Below are 25423 nucleotides of genomic sequence, written 5' to 3'. Positions count from 1 at the left end.
ACTGGTAGCTGTTTTCTTTCTTCTGTTTTTCTTGCACAAGATGCTTTGAGCCTCTAGCCAGTTCTGATCTTTCCTGTGACTTCACTTTTACTTATAATTATTTGGATGCTGCTGCTGTCAGCACACTGCTGGGTTAGTCCTCCTGCTCCTCAGGCACAGGTGTTCTGCTTTTCCAAAGGTGTCATTTCAAAAAGGCTGCAATGAGAGAAAAATTCTTTCTAAAGAAAGCCAGGCACACAGTGTAAGCTCTCCAGCTTTCCATTACTGCAAGTTGAACATTAAAGTTTTCTGTACCTCAGCCACTGTTTGTTTTGATTTCCTGTGTAAGACCATGGCCTGAAAGAGACAAATCATCATAGAATGATAAAATGGCCTGAGTTGGAAGTCACAGTTCTCTTGCTGGTTTTCCTTTTATTTTGTGTGTAGGTAGCCACAAAAAACTACTGCACTCATGTTTTAACATTTGAAATTTAAGCACATATCCCAGCAGTTAAGCGTGCCCTTAATTTTGGTGGGAGAAATGTGTTTAGAGAACTCGGCATTGATTAGTAAAGAGACCTGCTTCCCTCTCCAGCTAATCAGAGAAATTGGAGTATTTTCCTAGTATTTCCTGTGAAGCTCATCTGTAAGAGGAAATATCAGGGTTGGCCTCAGTTTCTCTCAATGCTACATAAGGTTACTATGAAGACAGTCCCCTTCTCTTTCTTTCTTTAATTGCAGTGTGAATGAACACTAGTAAGCAAAGCAAGGAAAGCCTCAAACAGACCTAGACAAAGAAGGATGCCCAGGAAATGCCAGTAAGGCAGCCACAACTTTAAAATAAGGGACTGAGGAATGGTAACAGCCCTTAAATGGTGTTTGAGGAGTGGTGCTCAAGCTCTCTGTGGTCTGCCTCTGTCCTTACCAATCTCTTGACACCATCAGCTCCAGTGCCGCACAAACCCCAAAAGCCACACATTTACATCCCTTTGCTATATTTAATCTGAAGTAGGATCCATTTTGAAGTCCTACTGAGGTGGCCAAATCCAAACCTTCTGTGAAGGGCTACAACATCGACAGGACTTGTGCGCGCAATTTAGGAGGGCTGTGTATGACTGTGAGCTGCTATGTGAACTTGGAAGGGGATTGTGTTGGTTCTAAGACTGCATCTGTCACAGTCAGGGTGCTGCTGACTGTGGGGCTGGGGGTAGCTGTTTCCAGTGTAGAAAAAGCTTGTCACATTTCCCACTACAACTCTGTGCGCATCTCGTTTATTTATTCAGGCTCATTTTTAGCCCGTGGCCTTTCCCACTGGCCACCACTAATTCAGCCACCACCTCCTCTTCAGAGGGTAGGCTGAGGTGCCGCTTGATTGCCTGGTTTGATGCATCATTAGGACATTTGCAGTGTTGGCTGAGGTGTGTTGGAGGTGCTTAAACAGGGTGTGATGGTGTCTGGTACCTGATGGAATCAGAGGTAGAACAAAAACCTGGGGTCCTTTTTTCTCACATCTCTGCCTCAATTAGCAGAGTGCATTTCCTTCTGCTTTCTCAAGCAGCTATGAGCTTTCCCTCTTGCAATGCCTGACCCGCAGATCAATGTGAATGCCACAACTTTAGCACTTGCATCCACTTCATAAGCACTAGACAGCTGCTGTAATGCTTGCAACACTCATGATGTCACTGCTGGGTTTAAGCCAGTGGTCTATTTTATGATTATGAGGTTTTTCTTCACTGGAACAACTTCAAGATTTTTTCATCACTAGCTCCTGTTCATCCCTTGCACCACTGAAGTGTAGAACATGGAAAGAAAAGGAGTGAGGGGGAGAAATAAATTGGTCTGTGGCAGAGATTGGCAACAGTGCCTGTCTTAAAAGTTCTCAGCAAAGCTCATCTCACAAAACCTCAGAAGCTTGCTGAGGATTTTTTTTTTTTTTTAATATGGGAGAACATGAAATGAGCATTTCTAAGTGAGAGGGCTGGGGGTTTCCTGCTCTTCTGCAGCAAATACAGGCAGATCACACTTTCCCCCCGCTGGCCTTTTCTGGGGAGCCATGTGCATCCTGAGGGACAGAACAGAGCAGCTCCTAACACAATAAACATTACTCTGCCTGCATTAGTTTTTACATTTCTTTGTTTTATTTCTTGTTTTGTTTGAAATGACCTGTACCACAGGAATACAATTTATTTAACAGGTTGTTATTTTTTTAGGAGCAGATAATAGTTAAGTAGATACTGTTTATTTCACTGTCTGTCTATGACTACCTGCATCATTCTCACAACCTCTGTCTCTCTCTGGCTTCTCCATGTAACCCAGCCACGAGAACAACAGAGCAGCCTTTGGCCATATGATTGATTATAGCTCCGATTGGTAATAAAAGCTCAACATGTTACATTCTAGGGTCTTTCTCATTTACTTGCCCCTCTAATAGCTGCTTACATGTTTCTGGTGAAGCATGTTTTATTTTATATACTTATAATAGTTTTAAAAAAAAAGATGACATAGCTTACAAAGAGAAAATTAATGCCCCCTTAGCATGAGCAATACTGCAAGGTTCTGATTGTTGTGGGGATGTTTCTTGTCGCTTCACAGTTTTGCTGCGAGGTGTAATGCCCAAGTTTCCCTAGAAACCTTAATTCAGAGTGGTAATTTACCTTTTAATTGATCCCCATGAAATTTGTTTTGCATTACAGGTCAGACACTGCTGTTCCCAGAGAAGAATGTGCCCAAAACAGAAGAGCTGGTCACTTGGGAAGAACTGCCTTTTGTAGTAGTTGGCAGGTACATGGTTTCTGTTATGCACACATGCAAATCAGGGGCTGGAGCTGCTTTTACCATAATTGCTGGTGTGGGTTTATTCACTGTCACTGATATACTTACCTCTACTGCTTCTCTTTTCTTTAAGTCACAGAGCCCATCAGTGTCCCAAGGCTCAAGCTCCATCATCTTTTGCCCCATGAAGGACAGCTGTATGACACTGACTCTATGAATCCTAGATTACAAATGAGCAGCATAAAGACTACTGACCTAAAACCCATCTCCTAGTTCATGTCTCGCCTTCCACATCCCCAGACCTTTTTGTAAGAGACTGTGAGCATTCAAAGACCTAAGCAGTTGCAGAAGCTTCATTTCCTACTTCAAAGTGCATAAGGGGGACTACACTGTTACACTCCTCTGCAATCCCAGCCTATTGTGAAGCTGGAAAGGCTCCTCAGCTGTGTCAGTGTGATAGTACTAGTGATGCACAGCAGATCAGAGTGCCTGCAAAGAGATGATTGTGATTCCTGCACTTGTTTGACGGGCTCAAGAGACCTGATCTGCTTCCCAATTAAGGATGGTACAAGCCTTTTAAGGGTTAAATCTAGACAGGTGTTTGTGTCCCAGTTCCTGGGAAAGAGTTTGCATTCCTTGGTTAGTGAGTTTAATATATCCTAAGTACTGTCTGCTTTACTTCCCATCCTATTTCAGAAGAAATGCAAACATTTCCCTGCATATTATCTTCAAGCAATGGAGACTATTTGGATGATTTCCAACATTATGCAGCTTTAATGGAGAAAGAAGTTCCTGGGAAAAATGTATTTGGTATCTTCATATTGCTATGCCAAGGCAGGAGTTGCCTCCATCCCACAGCCCTAATCTAAATAGCCAGAAGTCTCTGTGAGCTAGAAGCTAACTCGGCAGCTCTCCATAATCATGTTTTGTAGATAGTTTCCTGTTATGGAGAGCAGGCCTGAGTTCAAATACAACAAAGCTAGAAGAGTCTTTTGGGTTGTTTTGGGGTATTTTGGGGGTTTTTTTGAGGGGGGAGATTGGGTGGGTGTGTTGGTGTGTGAGTAGTGACCTTTCTGGCAGGGCCCAACAGAGTAAGAATTGCTTCTTAGGATCTTTTCAGTCCATTTTGGGACAGCTACCTTTGCACAGCAGGATGGGACAAAATATGCTGCGGCTCAGCTGGGTGGCACTAGGCAGCATTGCAGCAGTGCTCGAGTGAGTCAGACTTACAGGTGATAATGCAACCCAGCACACCTGTGAAAGCAATTATACCACAGCCAGAAAGAGTTGCCAGAGTGCAGCACATGGCAAGCTGTCTCTGTAATGGTGGCATGCATTTCACTTTGGTCCCTCAGTCACAGATGGGTACAGGGATCATGAGTGCAACCAAAAGCCTTTCATTTTCTCCCCAGCTGCCTTTGGGAGGGAGTGGGGGAGAGAAGCACAGGTATCCTCTTGAAGCACAAGGCTACTGTGTAATTGCTACTGCTGTGAGCTCAGAAGGAGTCCCAATTCCAATGTGCCTTCTGCCCGTAAGGTCTCTGGTGGTTTACTAATATGCCTGAAGTAAGACAATTCCTTTATCAAGTGAGTACAAAATGAGTGACTGTGTAGCATAGGAAAAAGTCAAAGGAGATGAAATGGGACTAACTTAAGTACAAGGTGTGGACTGGCTATGAGAGCTGAGAGGTCACCATGCCAGCACCCCTGTGTCTGACCCTGCCAGGGCAGGGTTCTGCAGTATTGACAGCCCTGCTGGGACACATTCTGCTCCAGCAGAAAACAAGCACCCAGTGTTTCTGATCACACACTTCAACCCTGGTTTGGAAGACTTCATCCTGAGGGCAATTTACTCCTCTTACACACCACCTTTCTCCTGAGGAAGCCAGGAAGGGGTGGAAGCTTGAGGAGAACAGACACAGTGGAGTTAGTGGTGTCTCAAACATAGATCAGAGGTTTTTTTCTCACCATTAGTGCTATGCTGTTGACCACAAAAAAAGAATACACTCAGGTTTTGCCAGCTCAGGATGGCTTAAAACTAAGTGACCTAGAAAATAAAGTTTCAGAGAACACCAACAGTCAATTTTGTCAGTCACCTACATTCCCCTCTGGCTACTGGGAATGCAGTATGGCTTAGGCAGCAGATCTAAACCAGGTCTTGGAGACAGTAGGAACCTGGTTACATAAAAGTAAATAAACACTCCCCCTGCTCTTCTCCCACTACCTCAAGGTCAGGTATTTGCTTTCTGATCAGCAAGAGAACCTCCTACCAGCCCCAGGTATAATCTATGCTAGTTCTTTTTCTGGTGTTGAGGATGATGGGATGAGGCAGGGGAAGACAGTAGTTGGAGTATCAGGGGTTTCATGCCATCCTCTAATATATTTCCCTAGCCTGCCACAAGAAAGCAATCTCTTAGGCTCTAGAGCTGCCTCCTCTGAAAAGCAGTGCCCTTGATTCCTATCTAGAATTTGGCAATAAGCCTAAAGTCTCTGTGGAGCCAAAGAGCTCTAATGAAGTCTAGGAAAGATCTGGTTTGGGGTGTATTTTTACTTGGGCAGTAACCGTGCAGACAAAGCCTTGTGTTCTCTGCCACAAGGAACAGGTGGGGAATGGCACTGAGCTGAGCTGAAGAGGCAGGTGTGATACACTATGGGGTGAAAAGTGTGGAAGAATTGTAGTTAGCAGCACATAGGAGAGGATGCAGAGATTATCAAGTCAACCCAGCACTGAAGTATAACATCAGGCTCTTTTCTCTTGCCATTTGGGAAAGACTTGCATTTCTCAGGGACATACATCCTGCCTCTTCAGGGGCCTGCGGGGATTGTACACGGGAGGGACTAGCCAGGCATAATGACACACTGTACAAGGTCGCAGAATATCTTACACAGTTAGGAGCATCTTTCCCAGTAAGAAGTGGGGCCTGTATGTACAAGTGTTAGAGGAGTCTGGGAGGCAGCCTTTTTGTTCAGGAGAAGTCCAGCAGCATTGTTCTCCAAAGGAGCAGCTACTCTATGGTAAGAGGAAGAAAGGTGACAAAAAAAAGGACTGTGGCTGCTTCCTTTTCTAACTGACCCCTCATAACACCAGCAGATAAAGTTTATATTGACTCTATTCTTCCTCTCTTCCTGCTTCTGTCCCCACTCCCCCTCCAGAACTGGCAAAGGGTGCTGGGGAGCAGGCAGCCTGGACAGCGCTGAGAGCATCACTGATCAGAGGGGCTGAGCCCCCATGATGCCTCAACAAGTGCAAGAGCATAATCTGGTATTTCCCACAGAGAAAACAACGAAAAAAAGAGAAACAGGTGACTGATTAAAAGTTTCCCCCCTCCTGTACACAAGATTCTGCAGTCACGCCGACAGATAGACATTAAATAATTCTTCCATAATAAATGATTGGAGATAAAAGCCGGCGGTGCCTGCTGCTGCTGTTTGGATTGCTCCGTTGTCTGCATCTTTGTTTCTAGTTTGTTCCCCGGCCACTGTCGGCTGGTGCTGGGGCTGTCAGACCTTTGCCTCTAGCATTTCTAGGAAGAGTTTATGCATGGGAACCTTGCCCTGCAGTTTGATGCTGTAGAAGTGCTGCACAGCTTTAGCAGCTGTCTGCCGCAGGAGGGGCAAGGTCAGGAGCAGCTTGCCTGCTCGCCGGGGCTCCTCATTGCGCTGACTCAGCTCGTAGTCCTGCAGGGCTTCGTGGAGAAGGTCCTGGAGCTTCTGCACTGCATCCATGTCCTCTATGTGCATGGAGTCTGGGGTGAGGGAGAAAAGACAGCAAACAGATAAATCAGATGTGAGAAAGGAAATCCTTTATGGTTCTGAAACTAATTATGTTTTCTTTCCTTCTTATCTGTTCTTGTGGGGTTTTTTTTGGGTTGTTTTTTTTCCCCCCACCCCTGCCAGGCAGGGGGTTAGGGGTGTTGTTTGGTTTGTTTCTTAAGCAGAAAAAACCATCTAGCTGGCAGGTGTGGTGCTGCTGCATGAAGTTTGGCAGCAGCCGAGTGTGTTGGCCCTAGCAGTGGAGGGACAGTAGGGTTGCCAGGGGTAGGTGGGTGACACACGTGCCCTGTGTGCTGCCCATTTTGCCAGCCACACCAATGTAATGCAGGGGTCAGGCAGGGGCCTTTGTGATTTGCACTTTCACTTGCCCTCTATGCTCCTTAAGGGGACAGTCACCCGGCAAGGGGCAGCAGCTGCTGTGCTGCCGCTTGGGAGCAATCTCATTAAGAATAATTAACGCTGCTACAGCACTTCATCTGTCTAAACTGCCTAATTGCCATGCAGCTGCTAAGGGTGTCAGCAAGACAGAAAAGCCCCAGTAGGTCACAACCAGTGTGCCCAGGGGTGTTGCCAGACCCACCTTTGTGCATATGCCCCTGCTTTCAGAGACTGCTAGCAGCTGCTCAAGGAGCTTCCTGCTGAAATAAAGGAATCCCACGCCTCCTGCAAGGCCTCTTCCCTTAGGCTGCCAGTCAGATTTCTATGAGCTGTTGGAGGGGCCAGCAGGGTTTGCAAGGCTCCTTGGTGAGTCTGTGAAACAAAGGTAGCTAGCTGGTAAGGACCCAGTCCCGGGCTGAGATAGGGAACCAGACGGAACAGAGACTGCTAAACTTGTGGGTAAGTCATGGTGTGAGAGGGCAGCACTGAAGAGCAGAGAGGCACAGCATCACCAAAGGTTTTATCCTTTTTCATCTTGCTGATACATACTTCTTTCTTACAACCATGACAGAGCCGGAGACACTGATGCCTCCTATTCACTGTTCAGAGACTTTTAATCAATACTGAACCTATTGATAAAGGTTCCTGCCACAAGGCAACAAATCCAGAAGCAATGGCAAAGAGACAGTATGGCAAGCACACATGCACACATGTAATTGCACCGCCTACCATCACCGCCTGGGCTTTGCTTTGTGGCAAAGTGGTCTCAGTGTAGTCTCAGCCTACACATAAACACAAATGTGAGGACATGGGTTCCCCAGAGTGACAGCAGTGAAGAGGAGGAAAGCTGACTGAAGTGCCAAAATCTCTCTAGAAACATGACATGAGCATAACACAAATTAGAGACTGTGAATTTGGTATCATACATTTATGGTAAAAATGCTATTTATGATGCATGATTTATAAAGTATTACAACAGTTGGGAAAATATTATGTCTAGAAAGAAAGCTGTTTAAGAAGCTGTTCAGAAGGAACGCACTAATTAAGAAAGTATTAAAGGGAAGTATTCCCAAGAAGCCAGCTGAAGAATACATTTACATTTTTTATCCAAGAAACCAGGCAAAGAAGCTCAGAAGAGGGCTGCTAGGTCATCACAGCGACCTGAGCTAGACATAGAGGTTGGTTCTGAAAAGTAGGGAGGAAAAAGCATGTTGCCAAGTCAGTCTGGCAACTTCTCCCAGACAGGTAGCACCTCTGAAAAATTTCCATACACAATCCAAGAGAAGTGAGTGGGATCTGTTTCCTGCCAAGTCACAGAGGTCATTTTGAAGACTGGAAGTATCCAAAGCTGGAATGTCTTCTATCCTTTCTGCTTAATGTCCTTCTGGCTAGGGGCACAAAGGAGAAGTAATCACAGCCTGTCAGAATTTGCAGATCCCAGTGAGTGCTAGAATTACAATGTAATGAGCCATGCTTCAGGGTATTTTGGGTGCTCTGCTTTTGGGTATTGATACTGCTGTACACTAGACAGAATCCCAAAACTGCCCTTCTGCCATCTGGCTTCTTAAGGTGACAAGACTTAACAGCAGTAAATAAGTGTATACAGTGAGAGAAACTGGGGAAATAAAGCTCAAAGCCTGCCCCACACCCACCACACTCTGCTGAAAGAAGCTCAAAATTGGCAGCTGACTGCAAAAAATAAAACAACATTGCAGGATTAATTTCCTTGCAATCCATCAGTGAACTGGTGTCAATGGCATTGATAAACTGTTAATTATGAAATCAATAGCTATGAATTTTTACAGCTATCAGAGCACTGAGGTGGGGGCAGGCTGCCTGACCATGTCACTGAGGGTCAGCTGCCCTAGAAGCTGGGCTTCATACCAGGAGCTCTTCTGCAGCACTGCTGGCATGGGGCAGAGGGCAGGTGTGAGAATGGACAAGGCCCACTGCTTCCTCACCTCTGTTCTTGCAGCTTCTGACAGGAACAGGAACCTCACAGGACCCATTAGTACAGAATTTGCTATGCATCCCTTTGCCAGGTCCAGACATTGCTCACTCCATTTTAGCATTAACATGCATTGCAGAAAAAGAAAAAAGGGGAAGTAAATTTCAGCCACTCTGGGATGTCCTAAAATGAATGGGTGCTGTATGCTAACCTAGAGGGCTCCTCGATACATAGGTTGATCAATTTTTTTTTTCCTAAGGAAAGAGGACCTAGGAATGCTTGAAAATGGACTGCTGACTCTGAAGGGTAACAAATTAGGTCTACATCACCTCTACTCTGTCAAAAAATGGTTGATCATATTGTCTGGGACTTGCCTGCTGCTCTGGGAATTAAGAATTCATCCCTCAGCTCTCTACTAAACAGAGAGATCCCTTGAATTATCTTTGCCAATCCCAGCAGGTGTGTTGTTGGTGTGTCACACCAAGGACTCAGAGATCAGCCTACTGCCAGCTTCTTCTCTAGTGAGGAGTGAGTAAGCTCCCACTTCTATTTTCATTTATTTGAATTCCTAGAACCAAAGGGTCAGTATACACAGGGCTGCACAAGTCCCTAGAACTTGGATTGCATGAGCAATTGCATCCAGAATTTATCTGTGTGGGAGGGAAGGCAGAAAGCAGTTTTAGGCAGCACAGGTGTTAATCTAGGTGTTCATCTTTAAGCCCTATCTCTGATCCAAGGGAGCTGAAGCCTGGCCCAAACTGCTTTCCTCCCATTTTAGGAATTGGCTGCTCGCGTGCAAGCGCACACATGCAGGCTCTGTGTGTTTATCCCTGTCAAAAATACACCAAGAAAAATAACTGGCATTAAAAGAATGTGAAGGTTCAATGTTAAGTTACAACAGAAAAATACACTTGCCCTATTCCAGCTTCCTTACCTGTATGTCAGGAGAAGCTTTAATTATATGAAAAACAAAATCCCATGCTTCACTTTCCTATGTTTCAATACAAATAACAAAGCAGGACTTTTGTGGATTATGCTTCTACATAGCTACAATTCTAGCTGCACTAGGAGAAACCAGTGCAGTCAGAGTGATTTTTTCCATCCAGCTGAGAACATGCTTTGATCTGTTCCTCCTGACCCTTACCTTGGTTTCTTTACTCCACAGCACTGGAAATGGAACCCCAAAGCATCTGATGAGTGTTGGTTGTTCTGCTCTGTCTTTGCTCAGTGTTACTCCACTCCTGTGGAGACTGTCTCATAAGGTTTACTCTGGGCTTAGTCCTGAAAGCACAGTGAGCAGCAACAGCAGAGAGTGCTTCTGTTGCACTGTGAAGAACTTGACAGCAGTGTCCAGAGCACAATGTCCCAGTGTGGCACTTCTCCTGTCACAACTGCTACCTTAGCCCTTCAGCCTCTCTGAGGAGCCCTTCTCCCTGTTTAGTCCTGTGACCCTCCTGGCAGACAGGTTCTTTAACAAGTTGATTATATCACCAATAGCCACCATTGCACAGAGGAGAGAGGCTAGCCTTGGCCATCTGCCCATCCTGCTTCACTGGCAAAGTGAAGGCAGCAATTAAAACTAAAAAAGCACTGTATGAGAAATTGAAAAAGGGAACAAAGTTAAGAAGTGCAGAAAAGACATAAGGGAAATGAAGGACATAGGAGGAAAAGCCATGTCTAGAAGGGCTAAGGACAGTAAAGAAGTTTTATAAATATTTAAGGAATAGAAGAAAAATGATCATTTGTAGGAGGGCTCTTTTCAGCTGGAGATGATTAACCTATTAATAGCAGTGCAGAGTAGATAGAAGTCCTCCATGAGTATTTCTGTCTTATTTGGAAAAGAGAAGCTTTATATACCTGTGTTATATGAAGGTGATGAAGACTTCATAATCTGTTGTTTATGCAAGAAGATATTAGAACTATTAGGACAAACTTCACAGAAATCAGCAGAGCTGGATAAATTGGCTTTAAGAGTTCTAAAATTGCTGGCTGGTGGTCATCCAGGGCAGATTAATGATTAGTAAGTCTTGGTATTTTTACGACATTCAAGATGACTAGAAATGTTCTAATGATGCACATATTTTCCTAGGTCTTACCTGATAATTTCTATGCTAGCTTGATGTGAACCAGGGCAAAAGAAAGGAAAAAAATAAAGGTGACATTCAATTAAGACTAATAAGATGGCATTTTTAAGACATGTGGCACTTAGGAATATAGTTTTGCGTTGGACTTGGCAGTGCTGACTTAACAGTTGGAAGTGGTGATCTTAAAGGTTTTTTCCATCATAAATGATTCTGTGATTTTACTGCCAGTCAACATGATACTTGAGAAGAGAGGTCTTGTCAAACAAACTTGATTTCATTCTCTGATGAGATTACAAGTTTGGTTGATAAAGTTAAATGCACAGATATAATAGACTTAGGTTTTCATAAAGCACTTGGCTTAGGATCACAGGACATTCTCATTAAAAAATTAGCACTATGCAATATCAATAAAGAACACTTTCAATTGATTAGTAACTGGATAGATGACAGATCTCACAGTAGCTATCAGTGGTGAATCATCCCTGAAGAAGGAGTTTTCTCATGGAAATCCACAGGGATCAGTAGAAAAATCAGCTGCTACTCAACATTTTTATCAATGAGCTGTAAGGACTTTTTTTTTTCTTTTATATTGCTATTGCTAAGGAGTGGATGGATGGTAAACAGGGACAGAATGGTGTAAAATGGTGAGGCAGCCTCACAGAATCCTGGACCACATCCTTACACTTGAAGTAATAAATCCATAGCCAAGGAACAAAACTATGGAACAGGAAGTTTATCATGACAAGATCTCAGGTATAAAAAGACCCGGAGTCATAGGACCCAACTCAACAAAGATCATTCTTTCGAGGCTGAACTCAAGCAAAAAAACATTAAGATATAGTGCCGGTCTTTTTTTTTTTTTTTTTTTTTTTTTTTTTTAACTGAGAGAATAATTAATTATTAGAGTCAGTTGCCAAGCAAGATGAAGATTCCCTTTCTTTTAATCCTTCCAGTTTCACACTGGGTGTTTTTCTGTAAAGTGGCTTTAGCTAAACACAGATACTGGTTTCAGGGCTGGGCTGCAAGGGTGAATTCTGTGACCTGCATGATGCAAATTTGGCAAAGAGATCTGATGTGAAACAATGAGACTCAGGGGATGTAGAGGGAGCCCTTGTTACGCAGTAGCTTTAGCAGTTTCCCTTTCAGATGGGACTCCTGAGCAAATCTGTGTCTGGCTGGCTTTGATACAATGCAGCCTTGCTGGATTGAGGGCTGCAATCTACATCCACACTGTCTCCCAGTTAAAGGGGGATTCAGTGTTTCTGGTACCTCAACATCTCCAAGACAGGGCCAGGCAGCCCCAGACCCACAGCTTTTTGGAACTGGGATGAGAGTTTCCCTGTTTGCTGTATCTCACCAACTATGGAGGTAATGCAAGTGTGGCTCCCTTTTCTAAGCTCATGGCACTGGAGTTAGCTTGCTAATAGAAAAGGCCTCCACAGACCCTTTCACTGCTTGAAACCAGCAACCAGTCCATCCCTGTCTGTTCCACTTCCTGCTACAGGATCAGAGCACAGCTGGGGCTCTAGCAGCAGTAAGCCTCATTTCTCCCTGCTTTCCAGCTTAGAGTGGAGCTTTGAGAATATTGCATGACACAGGCAGAGATTCTTAGGCAGTAGGCTCTAGTTTCCTCCCAAAATAACAGCATGAGCCCTGACTGGCTGTTTGCAAGACTGGCTGGGCCAGGGCTGTACCTGAGTTGGCGAGGGCCAGAGCTTTGAGTGTGACAAACTCCTCCTTTTCCACCTTGAGCTTCTTATAGCGGCGCACCAGTTGTAGGATGGCCAGGTAGAGCTCCAGCAGCCCTGTCAGACGAGAGTGCTCTTCATCCATGATGTAGTCCTCAGCATAGACCAGCTTGTCCTCGTATGGCAGGGAGCGGTACACAATGCCCAGGATGAGAATTTCCATCCAGGCACTCTGCAGAAGGCTCATCTGGTCTCCAAGGGAGAGGTTGGAGAACCCTAACAGGGCAAAAGACAAGCAGGATCAAATGGGTGTTCAGCAAAGCCTTTAGGAGACTAGGGTCCTTAGTTTCCCTGAGATCCAAACCATGCACTCTTCCCTACTGACCTGGTGCTTTAAAAATACCCCAAACAACTCACTAAAGTGACCCTGTCTTGATAGCAATCAGCACACATGGACCTTACCCTTCTCTTTGTTCCTATGCCCACCCACAGCCTCAAAGAGGAATTCTGATGCTTTGATTGCATTTATGGGAGCCCAAGACTGGTGACAACCTCTGTTCAATGATCACTGCTTCTTTCCTAGCAGCAGCCCTTTTGGACCACATTGCCTTCCTTCTCTTCCTCAGTAGGTCTATATGCAGCCCATTTAGTCTGCCCCAGCTGAAAAACGAGCAGAGAAGAGCTCCAGATGACAGAAAAGAGGGCTTCTGATGAGATAGGAGGGAATGACACAGGCCTGAATTACAAGTATACTACAGTCTTATATTTTTGGCAAAAATGAGAAAAAGTCCTGCCACAACAAAGCAACAAAATGTGTTCAAAAATGAATACATTTGTGAACAGAATCCTCCTCTATTCCTCACCCCACTCTGATTTCCATACCAGCAGCTCTGCCTACAACCCTACCCAGAGTTAAAAATACCTTTGTGGTGTCACTGAAGTAGCTAAATCATAGCCAAACCTAGTAGCAATGGAACAAGCCCCTACAATGAACCAAATATTCTTGCCAAATACAGAGAGAGCCTGAAAGCCCTGACAGCCTCACCCTGACAACTCCATACTTCACTTGAGAGGGTGGAGAGGACAAAAAACAGAGGCAATGTCTACCTCAGGGTGTGGAAAAAAGTGTATGGGAAGGAAAACTGTTATGTCTTCCATACCTGGTACCTTTGAAGGCCAGACCATGAAAGATCCTGGGAGATGGGCACTCTAACAGTCATTACAAACAGGAATGTCAAGCACAGCGTGCTGGTCCTCTCTAGGCAGCTTTTGCCCACCATGGACAGGCAGAAATTGCACTTTTTTTGGCAGCCCCTTGCTTCCAACTGTTCCCAGGGCCGTGAAAGAACAAGACACCCAGGCATGCCTCAGCTGGAAGGGTGATGCTCTACCAGCCTCTCCAGGCAGTTTTCTCCCCAGATGCATATGAAGCCTTGGGGATTACCAAGAGACCTGTGAACTCATGAGCCTCTATGCAGAAGCCTCCCAGCTCCACTGGCTGCATGCAAAGCTCAGCTGGACTTCTTCATCCCACACCCCACCCTGCTCACAGCTCTTGGCCCCACATCGGGGCTTATGTAGACAGCCACCATGATGATCATTTGATTTCTCTTGTTATCAAGTTGGCAATTAACAAAAGAGCTGATGATTGCTATATTGACTGACTGTGGGATCTCTTTTTCTATCTGCACTATCTCAGCTGGGGAAGGGAAGGCAGAAGGGTGGGTTAGTGGTATTTATTTATCTCTACGCCATGTTTTGTGTTTGTGTTGCCAGGGGAAGCAAAGGGTGATAATGGCCTGGCAGCCCTTGGACATCCAATTTCCCTTATCAGGCCACTGAATAGAAAAGAGGCCCCAGGCCACATTAATTAACAGATACCAATCAGCTGTCACGTGCTGTGTGTGCAAGGTCTGAGGGGAGCAGTGGGTGGGAGGGAAGAATCAATAAAACATTGGGGAGGAGTGCTAGAGGGAACAGCTAAAGAGAAGTACAGGATACTGGGGAGAAGAGCTGCAAATCCAGCTCCATGACTATGAGAGTGATTCCTGTACAGCACAGCCTGTGCCCCACATAGCCCTGACGAATCCCACCTCTTGCCTGGGCTGGGAGGTGGGTGCCTTGTCCTTTACCTCACCCTTCTGCCCTTTATGCCCTGCACTCAGAACTGTGATGCTCTGGAATGCAGCCCTCCTGACTCAGTCCAAGTGCAGGCTGCTGCAGCTCCAGTGCTGGGAATCCTGTCTCCACGGCTCTGCCTGCTGCACAGGGAACTGATGAGATTAGCCCTGAGATTAGAGTTCCACTCTTTAGAACTGAGATGTCTCCTTTGGTCATCCCTCTCCTAGCTCTGACCATGGAGATAAATCCAGCATTTAGGCTGCTGCCTTAAGTCCATTTTCTGGATCAGTCACAAGGCCTTTCTGCATCTTCATCCCCCTCTGGATTACAAAAGGCATTAGGCCATTTCGTCACTGCAGTCTGCCAACAACGTTTCTTTAAGATTGAGAAACAGTCACATAGCAGAGAAGATCCAGGAGAGGCATGGCTCATACATTTGTGCTACAGGATAAAGTAGAAAAATGTATTTAACTCTAGCAGTAGCCTGTACACAGCATCTCTATTAATTGCCCTTTCCCAGAGGCTGTTGTGGCAGGTGAGAACAGGAGATACCATACTTTACCCTTTGCCAAGAAGAACAGAAGAGCCAGCTGCAATTGGCCCACCCACCTGGGAAAGTCCCTGGCCAGAAGCACTCCCAGGTAGCCAATAACTCCAGCTCCAGCAGGCAAGTGGGAAGAGGGAGCGCTATGGTGTCAAGCCTGGACTTGAAATGTCTGACAGAACTGGGACCCTTTTCCTCCAGTGTTCTCACATGTGGAGTGCAAGGGCTAAAGAACTGTCCCTGAATCACTGAAGTAAAGGGGAAATCATATAACTCTCTTCATGATGTAAGAGTTGAGATCAGGGAAAGTAAATGTTAATTACACCTGGCCAAAATCACAGGCTTACCATTTATTATAGGATTGTAACACTGGGGAACCTCTATATGTGAAATTTTCCGTCATCTTACTGCTCCCAGGAATTGCTAGAACACAACTGTTTTGCATTCTTGAGCTGTTGATGGCCCAGCATCCAGAAAATGCCCTTAGTGATCCATTTCTTGCTGCTTTTCTCAAGTCTGACCCTGAAAGGTGCCTAATCTACCACTGCCCCAAAAGAGAGCTCCTGGCTCCAGCACAGAGATGCATGCACGTTTCCCTCCTTCCCAGGTGCACGTTGAGAAAGGCTGCTTTATTTGCAACAGCTGATGTGACATTCAGATTGGGGGATTTTTTGGTTTTAATTTTTTTATTATTATTTCAGTGGTTTGGCAGTGGGAGCTCCCAGAATTTAAAAAAAAAAAAAAATCACATAATTTGTGGCAAGTGGAGTTCATAATCTGTTAATTTATTATCATTTCTGTCATCCTGGAGGGCCATTAGCAGAGGTAATAAAAGGAGATGTAATTATAGGATCTGAGGCCACTCCAGACACAGCTGCTGTCACTCCACGAGCCATATTTCATTCTGTGCTAGTACTAATGTCTTCCTGGTGAGAACAGCACAACAGCTACCCTGGGAGAGCCTTCATCGTCACCCCTCAAGAGAAGGCCTGTCACCCTGCATCAAAGCTAGAAGAAAAAGAGGATATTGTTCCAATTTCCATGGGGGGAGAGTGAGTAGTGGGGAGGGGGCCTCATACAGAAGGGAACAACCCCACATTGGCTAAGTGTGGCTTTTGAGCTCATGGCTAATAAGGCTATTGAGCTAATAACATTTGCTAAACACGATTAAACATGTTTTATTGTTATCATAGGAAAGTGTGTTAAAGTTTTTCTGATTTTATTTGCTAATACTGTGGGGTAGAAGTTTGTGTTGACACCTGGGATCCTTCAGGGCCGGTATGACTTTAATGTCACATCTTTCTTTATTAATTCCAGCGGAATACAAGGCAGGAATATGTGACTTTTTCTCCTTTCTCCATCCTTCTCTGGCAAATAGTTTATGCACAAAGGAAGCAATGTCATGTTTTGCTCAAAATTCTTGGAAGGCAGAAATACAGGGCATAGATAATTTAGACACCGGGCAGACTCCTGGCCCTGCCCTGCTCTGCCCCCTTGCTGCATAACTCAGTATGTTTCATACTTGTTGCAGAACTACAGAGTTTTTGTTCCATTATTATGAACTGTCTTCTATTATCTCTTTTTCTCAGTAATGCTCTCTTATGTAACAATTCTTGAGCTCTCGCCTGTGCACAGTCCTGTTATAAAATACTCCTGCTGGTCTGAACTGTGCCAGGCTGATTACTGTGGCTGTTACTGTGTTGTAGGGCCTTTGATAGGAGAGGAAAATACACAGAGAAATTTGAGATTATGGCCGGTATGTCCTGATTTCAGAAAGGAGAGGAAAAGCCCCTTTCACAGTGCAGGAGCAATCTCTACTTTACTCCTGTTCTGGGGCAGTATTGCCAGGATGGAAAACTCTGTAGGAATTGGGCTCTTCCCACAGCCACAAGGTAGGGAACTACAGTAGGGCACTCTGTGTGAACAGACATAGCCAAGGTTAGAGGGATGTACGACAGCACCTCACTGGACAGCCACAGCAGCTAATTGCATTGCATTAAAACCATTCCTGTTTACACACCAGGTATTGGGTTAGTAGAGCAATCCAGGCTGAGTTCTCTAATCACCACTGTAACCCCACTTGTGATGAATCAGCCCCAGATGGATTCCAGCACTAGTGATGGTCATAATCCCTGCAGATGTGGCAGATCTCATGTAAGAAGGGCACCACCAAGATTAACCTCTTCTCAGAAATACTGTCCTGAAAATGTTTCTTCAGACTTCAGAGTCCCATTTCATAACAATCCATATTCCATATAGCCCATAAAACCATTAACTCTTGGGTCCCAGGAGAAACACTCTACAGAAAATGAGAAGCAGCTGCCAAAAAGCCAAAAGAGGAGCAACACAAAGAAACTAAATACATGGGAAAACTAAACTGTCTGATCACATATGTTAAGATGCTTCATCAAAATAAAAAAGAAGAAAGCCAAAAAGCAAAGCAAAACAACACATGGAAGACATAGTCAGCATGCAGTAAATCCTGTGATCCTGTATCAGAGCCTCATATATTCTCCTGACAAAAGGAGGGGGAACAGAAGGCAGGAGATAGCTGAAGTGAGCTGTTTATAAACAGCTTTAGTGAGCTGTTCATAGTGAATTTCTGAAGCAATCTTTGGAAAGCAGCCTTGTAAATCCCAAGGATATCCTCTAAGTTCCCTGGCTAGCCTTCTCCACACACAAATCCAACCCATCTATTTCTGGTGGGGCTGGAGAGAGACTAGAGAGAGGGGTGCATTTTCCCTTCCCAATCTAAATCTGGGAAGAACCCACAACTCAACACTGAGGACCATATCTGCTCCTTCAGCCTCGGGCCACCCTACCTGCTGGTGTGGGACACTTGCTATGTCACTCAGTCACACAGACACACACTACATATAGTCAGTGAGTCTTCCAAGGCCAGTCACACTGCCAATAAATTGTCCTCATTATTTGTCAACAAAGAAGCCTTGAGATTCACTGGCAGTAGCACATCATCCATTGCAATGGGATTTGTTCTGTCACAAATCCATTAGGACAAGATTTCCTAAGTCTGGACATGAGTGCCCACTGCTGAGAGGGTGTGTATCTGCCTTGTTATTAGCAATAAAGTCCAGTCACTGCCATAATATTTATTCAGTTATGAAAACAGCAGACCTTGGTCACGTTGATGTAGTGCAAAACTACACAAGTCCACCATTCCATCCCTAAGGCTGTTTCCCAAGTGCTTTCACTGGGCCACTCAATGCTAGATACGACAAAGAACTTCATTGTATCATATCAAACCCTTCTGCATAATCCCAGGGCACACACATGTACAGTGATCAATTTATGCACCTCCATCATAGGCTGCACTGGAGTTTGTTACCAATGAGAGCCCATCACTAGCAGGATTTTCCACCCATCCAACTGTACTTTCCACCCGTCACTATAGGAAAAGCTCCTCATTGAGACCAAAACAGATAGGCACATAGATAAATAATAGCTCCCTTTGCTGTTCATGCTTACACCCTTGAAATTCCCCATTTACCTGGGATGTGCTTTGCCCAGCCAATGATCACCACCAATTCCCTGTCTGCCAGGTCACAGAGGGTTGTCAGGGCTTTGATGTCACTCTCTGGCATGGTTGGATCTGGCATGGCATAAATCTTCTCTGGCTCAGCCACCAGCAAGTGAGAGACGATCTTAGTCACTGCACATTTCAAAGGAGAAGTTGTTGTATCTCTTGTGACATAAGAAGAACCCTCCTATGATAAGACATGACTATAGAGCCCCTAGGACCTCAGTAATGGTTTTGGTCACAACAGAAAACCACACTGCAGCTACACAAGCTGTAGTGATCTGCCTTTGACAAACCAGCTCTGCACAGGGATGACAAAAGCTGTAATGTTGTCAGTCATTGTCTCAGGTAGGTCCACTGAGGGGAGAAGGAGGTATAAGCAAAAAGTTGGTAGGATGTGGAAAAGTTTAAAAAGCAATGGGTAGTATTGAAGAGAGTAATAAGCATGGGACTGGTTTTGTTAACATGGCTTGGGTGGTAAATGAAAAGATCAGAATATCACTAAATGGATTTACATAATCTCCTAGGAAAGGTCTGGTGTTTAACCTTATGTACAATGAATACAGTACCTGAGCTGTACCTAGGCCTGTCTAATTACCTCTACAATATAATCATAACAAAAAAATTTCCAGTATTCTTGACTGATACAGGAATTGGAAGTGACAATTTCTACACTGCACTTTTGGGAGACCAGTGAAAAGAAATATAGTGGCAGCTCAGAGGACAAAAATTCAAGACCAGTACATACATGGCTTTTTAGCTGGGGGAGGGATCTGTAAGCTCAGGTAAGTGCTGCTTTCAGAATCCAGTCTCCTTTTGTATTTCTGACGGCCTCCACGGACTCGATCCAGACGAACACCTGCAGGTAAAACCAAAAAGTCCTCATGATTCCTTAGTGCTTTATGGAATCTTGACATGCAAATACTAAAATTTGCTAAGTAAGATGTTCCCCACACTCCAGGCAGCTTCCCTCTCCCTTGAGGGAAGATCTCAGAGATCTCACTTTAGATCTCAGCTGAACCCATAAATCTCAATACCAGCTAGACTGCCTCCAGCTCTAAGCATGCAGCTCTGAGCTTTACTTTTATTCAAAACATTATTGAACACAGAAATTAACCCATTCAAACTCTTGAATCACTATAAATCTGATGGGCAAATGAAAAGCTTCAGAACTCAATGTCCTCAACATGATCCTACTTTAAAAAAAAAAAGACTTTAAATGTTAATCAAGCCAGCAGTTATAAAAATGAGCTTTTAGATTGCTCTTAAAAATGAGAAGTTAAATGTTCTGTGACCTCTCACTGTTTATATTTGAAAAAAAGTGACCTATAGCAAACAGATAATGAACTATGAATTCAACAAAGATATTTCAGCCTTGATCAAGTAAGACAAGTGTAATAAAAGTAGAATCCAAATAAATAGAAACAACCTTGGCTACAATAAAGCAATGATAAAGACAAAGTAGGGAGACACCGAAGAATTTGTTGCAGCTCTTTCAAAGTACAGTGAAAAAATTTCCAGTGAATAGGAAGTACCAGTGATTGTCACCATGCAAAAAACCATAGCATCATCAATAGACCAGGAACAACAACTAAGTTGTCACATTAGTACAAAATACGATGTTAAAAAGAAACTGTGAAAAAAACCCTGCAGATATTTGTGCAGTTGTCTGTTTTTTTTCTGAGCAGCCATATGGACTCTGATAATCAGTCTGTGAAATTGGGGTAACTCAGTCTTGCTGGGAGAAACAGCTTTGGAAAAAAAAATCTTTCAAGGTAAATGTAGGAGCATTTGATTAGAATAAAATTTTGAATTTACACTATACAAGTACTTCCTTAGAAACACACAGGAGTTTACCTAGTCTGATCATGGGAACCAATTATGTGATATACTTACTAATCACATTAAGTCATTAATATTTTGTAATCATACCACTACATAAACACAAACAACTAAAAGCAAACACTCCACATCAGTTTGAAGTGACACTTTTTGAACAACCAGTACACCTGAAAAAATCTGCAGTCAGCTGGCAAACATTCTACCCTAGAAGGAGGCATGTCTGTCACACTGCATTTCAATGTCATGTTTGCTTACTCTGTCAGGGAAAAGATAAAGCTTTTACTGTGATGCTCACACCAGCCACACCTGCACCACCTGAAACCACTACTTGCAACAACATCTAGATCCCGATACTATTTGTGGCTAGAGCACCAAAACAATTTGACTACCAATTGCCCCCTAAGCAACAAGAATACCAGGCCAGCAACACTCAGTCTGGCAGCAGGATCTCACACTGAGCAGGAGAAGCAGGAATGAGCAGGTGCGGAGCTCTGCACAGCAAGGGAGCTGCTGCTGTGGGTGGCTGCTATGGGAGGACAGCAGGTGTTGGAGAAGATGGAGAGAAAGGTATGAAGCTGATGTAGGTGAACTCAGGTCATACTGAGTAATTTCTTTACCCTGCCCCATTTTCTATTTCTCACTCCGTATAGAGAATTTACGGACATCTCTAAGTACCACCTTTCTCTTCCATTACATGGTATTGTTTCTGAAAATGATGCTTATTGCTTCTTTTACTTCCATTTCCCGTGGCAGGTAGCCAGTGGGCAAACCTCCTTCCTGGAAGCCCAAAAACACTTCAGAGAGCAATTTCAAAAAGGACAGCCAGGGAATCCCAAACCTGAGGTTATCTAGGGAGATCCCTAAGGAACAGCAGTAATAAAATCCTGGATGAAGCAGGAAATTTTCACTTCCATCCATGATTTCTTTCTCTCTATAAGTGTGCCCTGGTTTCTTAAGAAGTAGGACTCTATTCCATGCTTTGCTGAATGAATGACAGCTACCTATAAGCCAGGAGAGGAGGGAGGGTCACAAATTTCTGGAACTGCCAGTAAACCAAACAACCAGGTATGAAAAATAAAAGGATCAGGAATACACTGTTAGAAGATTATAGAGGAACAGGCTGCCAAGATTCAGGACTGAATCACATCTTCCCAGGACCCTCCCAGATAAGGATCATAGCTGGGTGCATTCCCTCACACCAGTGGTCAGGTGGAGGGAAAGAGGGAATGTCATTCTCGGCCGTCAGAAACCAACACACAGCCCTGCAGGATGCTTCTGCTGTGCAGTTTGCTAAGCAGCAGGAGGGGGAACTAGGAGGAGTAGGGAGGAAATGGGGGAAGGAGCCTGTTTCCACCTCCCAAGGAGAATGCCATCCTTCAGTGCTTGGCAGAGGGATGGCTGCACAGGTTGCAGCAGTATTAGGGACCCTCAATCAGATTATAAGGACACAAGGGACTTAAGTGCATTAAAAAAAGATAAGAAAGACGCAGAGAGATTTACCCTCCATCCCTCCTTCCCCCACTGAGCAGATAGAGGTCTGTTTGCCCAAGGACTTCAGCTTGTTAATTTTGAACAACTGTTTGTCCTCTTCTTGTTCCCCTTCCCTTGTGACACTCCTTGAGGCGAACATTTTCAATCAGCACTTGCAGAGCCACAATTCTACCCTGTCATCATTGCTCCAACCGCAGAGCTGGTGAACAGGCTGAGCACCACACAGCACATGCCAGCTCCAGCTGCTGAGTGAAGTGACTACAGGGGTTCTGTCATCTACAGTGACAGGTATTACAGTAAACAAAAGCATTTCAACCCTACAAGTCCCTGACTGTGACATTCCAGACATAAGCATCATGGTAAAATCCTTTTTCTAAAGATCTTACAGCCTAATCGGTCATATGTAGATAGAAGGAAAGGGCATGGCCAAAAATCAGTACCTGTGGTATCTAGGCATTCAGGTTAATGCCTGCTGCTCTGCTTGATTTCCTCTGTGGTTGATTTTAAGACAGGCAGGCTGGTTACAGTGCAGCTCTGAGAGGGGCACTAAAGGACAGACATTAAAATGGAGTGGGGAGGTGTGGTGGGTGAGCTCAGAGATGCAGCATGAAGGAAAACACTAAGCAGAGAAGAAATGGATGGGAATGTAAGCTGGGATATGAATGGAAGTGGGAGAATGCAAGGAAAAGAAAGACAAAAGAGAGAGGGCTGGAGCAAAGCCGAGGGGCATGTACACTGTAATCACAAGGGCAGGTAAAACACCACATGTGCAGCCACCTGAGCGTTAATTGCAAGGTGCAGCAGCCATGCATGAGATGCAGCTGCCCATACTGAAGACTTACACAGGATTTGGTACTGCAGCCTCACAACAAGACAGCAGCAAAAAAAAGCTCCTGCACAAACCCTATGCTCACATCGATCACAACTGGCCAGTTCTAAGGAGAGAAGACACTCATCCTACAAAAATGTCACCTCTACAGGCACTCCTGGACCCCCCTTTGTGTCAGCAGGGAGTTGAGATCAACAGTATAGGACAAAGTTTGGAAAGCACCATGCCTTGATAACTTATCTTGATGGCAGTTCCATCAAATTAAGGCTATCTGTTCTGGAAACAAGCCCTTTCCTCCCATTCCCCTGTATAAACTGCTGTTCTTCATTCAATTTTGCTACCTTTTGAGACACCCTGAATAAAAGTCCTCCTCACCTGACCTAGCTATGGAGCTGACCATGGCATACGCCCCAGGGATTGAATTCCAGCTCCCCCACAGCTTGTTCTTAGCTCCCCTGCCTGCCCAAGCCCCTCTGACCTTGCAGGGAGGAGGGCAGGGCCAGGACTTGGGCAGGACTTCTCAGCTCAGCATCCTGCCAGGGCAGGGATGTCAGTTTTCTAAGTGTCCTGTGGGTGCCACTCATGTTCCAAGCGCTCTCGCAGAGAGGTCTGTGCCAGCACCAAGCCTCTGCAGTGGGAGAGCTGATCTGCTGATCGTTCAAGCTCCCTGCACTTCTCTGACATGCCCCTTGGAGAGACGTCTGCCCGACAACTTTGGGATCAGATGTCCCCTTACCGACTTGATAACATCAAGCCTTGGGGTTTTTTTCTTAATGGAAGTAAAATAATTCCATCTTTTTTTAAAAGCTGGACCCAGGCCGAGACTGTCGGAAGTAAAAATAGCCGAGTATGCAGAGGCGACAGCACACAGAGTCAGGTTTAGTTTCTCTTTTATTTTCTGGGGACTAAAAATACCCTTAAAAGCTCTGTGAAGCTAAGCCCTGGCCAGTGGGAAATGCAGTCAAGGCCCAATATCAGCTGTCGTGTCAAATTACCAGCCTCACCTCACTTTCCATCGAGTCCTATCACATGCCCATGGATTGATAGGAACAGAAAGATCTATCTTGCCAAAAGAGCTAACGGAGGAGCCAGGCTACAGGGTTTGCATGGTACAATATGTGTCTAGACCAAGAAGGACACGACCAAAGGGAACACAGGGCAAGTGCTGGCCAGGAAGCAAAAGGGCTGCTTTGCTGAGCTTCCCCGATACACTAGCCAGCTTCTCTGTCCACTGCCCACCTAATCCTTGAGCTGCAGTTTCCACACTTCTCTCCCAGGGTCTGTAGCTAGCAGAGCACCTGTCACTGGGAGCTGCAGTCTAAAATACATGGATTGGTACTGGCCAAGGAAGCCAGAATGTGTAGGCTAAAAGCAGAGAAGAAAGGAAGGGAGAAGGGTTGTATCCAAAGTGTTTCATACAAAATTTCCCTCTTCCTTTCTGCTCTAAACTTCAGGAGAGACAGCAGCATGTGTTAATGAGATGAGTGAGCCAGGAGGAAGCCTATCAAGGAAACAGAAAGCAGAAATGACCATTAAAAGTCAGGCCTGCAAGATGGAGAAAGAAATAGACTATAAGGAAAAGCATCTCCGCCTAACAGGAATGGAGAGGCTGCAAACTGACTAGGCTCTCTTTTGTTACTCAGATTCCAGCTTGGGAATGAGAAAAGATCCCTTTACACTATTAGGCTCTAGCACTGTGGCTAAAAGAGGCCAGCCCCTAGAGAGTCTTTTGGTAGGTGACTGATGTGATTACCCAACTCGTCTGAAATACAGGAAAGCAACTTGAGGGTCACAAATCAGCACCACCAGAAGAACCCAGTGACTAGGCTGGTGCAGGTGACCAAGGCTGGAGGTTACACTTGCAAAGAGAGGGTGAAGAACTATCCTGGGGATGAGGGGAAGTGGACATGAAAATCTATCTCCTGTATTACAAGAGCCTACAGAGAAATTAGATCAGTTCAAGTAGGATGCTGCAGCTTCTTCCACCTTTGATGGTTTCAGGGTTATGTTAGTCAGGTAGGAAAGTTTCTTCACTGTTAGGCTGACTGAAGAGTGCGTGGTTGCAGAGAGACAGGTTAGCCCTGTGATACCTGATGATATCTGGTCCCAGAGGCTCTCAGATGCCTTGGAGCAGTGACACAAGGTGTCAGCTCCTCACACACAGAAACACAAGCGGCACATCCCAAACAGTTGGTCCAAAGCCTAGAGTCAGGTGGAACCCACACAGCTTCAAACCAGTCCTTCTCCTCTGCCAGTGCCAGCTGCATGGCTGCCAGCTCTGCAGGGCTGTCTGCAGCACGAGCCACTGCTGTCTCTCAAATTTACATCTTTCTTCCCATGCTAAGCCCTTCTCCCTTTGCTCCCCCCACTTTGCTCCCTCTGGAAAGTCAGGAATTAACAAAGGCTTCAAGGACAAATAGGAATAAAGAATACCT

At 44.9% G+C, this 25423-nt stretch overlaps 1 protein-coding gene across 1 annotated transcript in view; it reads right to left on the bottom strand.

Moving 5' to 3' along the window:
* Positions 1–2094: 2094 nt before the first annotated feature.
* ESRRB (estrogen related receptor beta) overlaps positions 2095–25423 on the bottom strand; it is a 127761-nt gene continuing 104432 nt past the window's right edge. Inside the window, exons 4-7 of the mRNA XM_059850038.1 lie at positions 19575–19685; positions 18797–18958; positions 12630–12899; positions 2095–6497 (exon numbers count right to left, since the gene is read on the bottom strand). Of these exons, the coding sequence (XP_059706021.1) occupies positions 6253–6497; positions 12630–12899; positions 18797–18958; positions 19575–19685 (788 nt within the window). The 3' untranslated portion in view covers positions 2095–6252. The remainder of the gene's footprint in view (positions 6498–12629; positions 12900–18796; positions 18959–19574; positions 19686–25423) is intronic.

Source organism: Haemorhous mexicanus, chromosome 6 (genome assembly GCF_027477595.1).
Source record: "Haemorhous mexicanus isolate bHaeMex1 chromosome 6, bHaeMex1.pri, whole genome shotgun sequence".
Lineage (NCBI taxonomy): Eukaryota > Metazoa > Chordata > Aves > Passeriformes > Fringillidae > Haemorhous > Haemorhous mexicanus.
The sequence above is the reverse complement of the archived record's forward strand: the minus strand, read 5'-3'. Positions and strand labels throughout refer to the sequence as shown.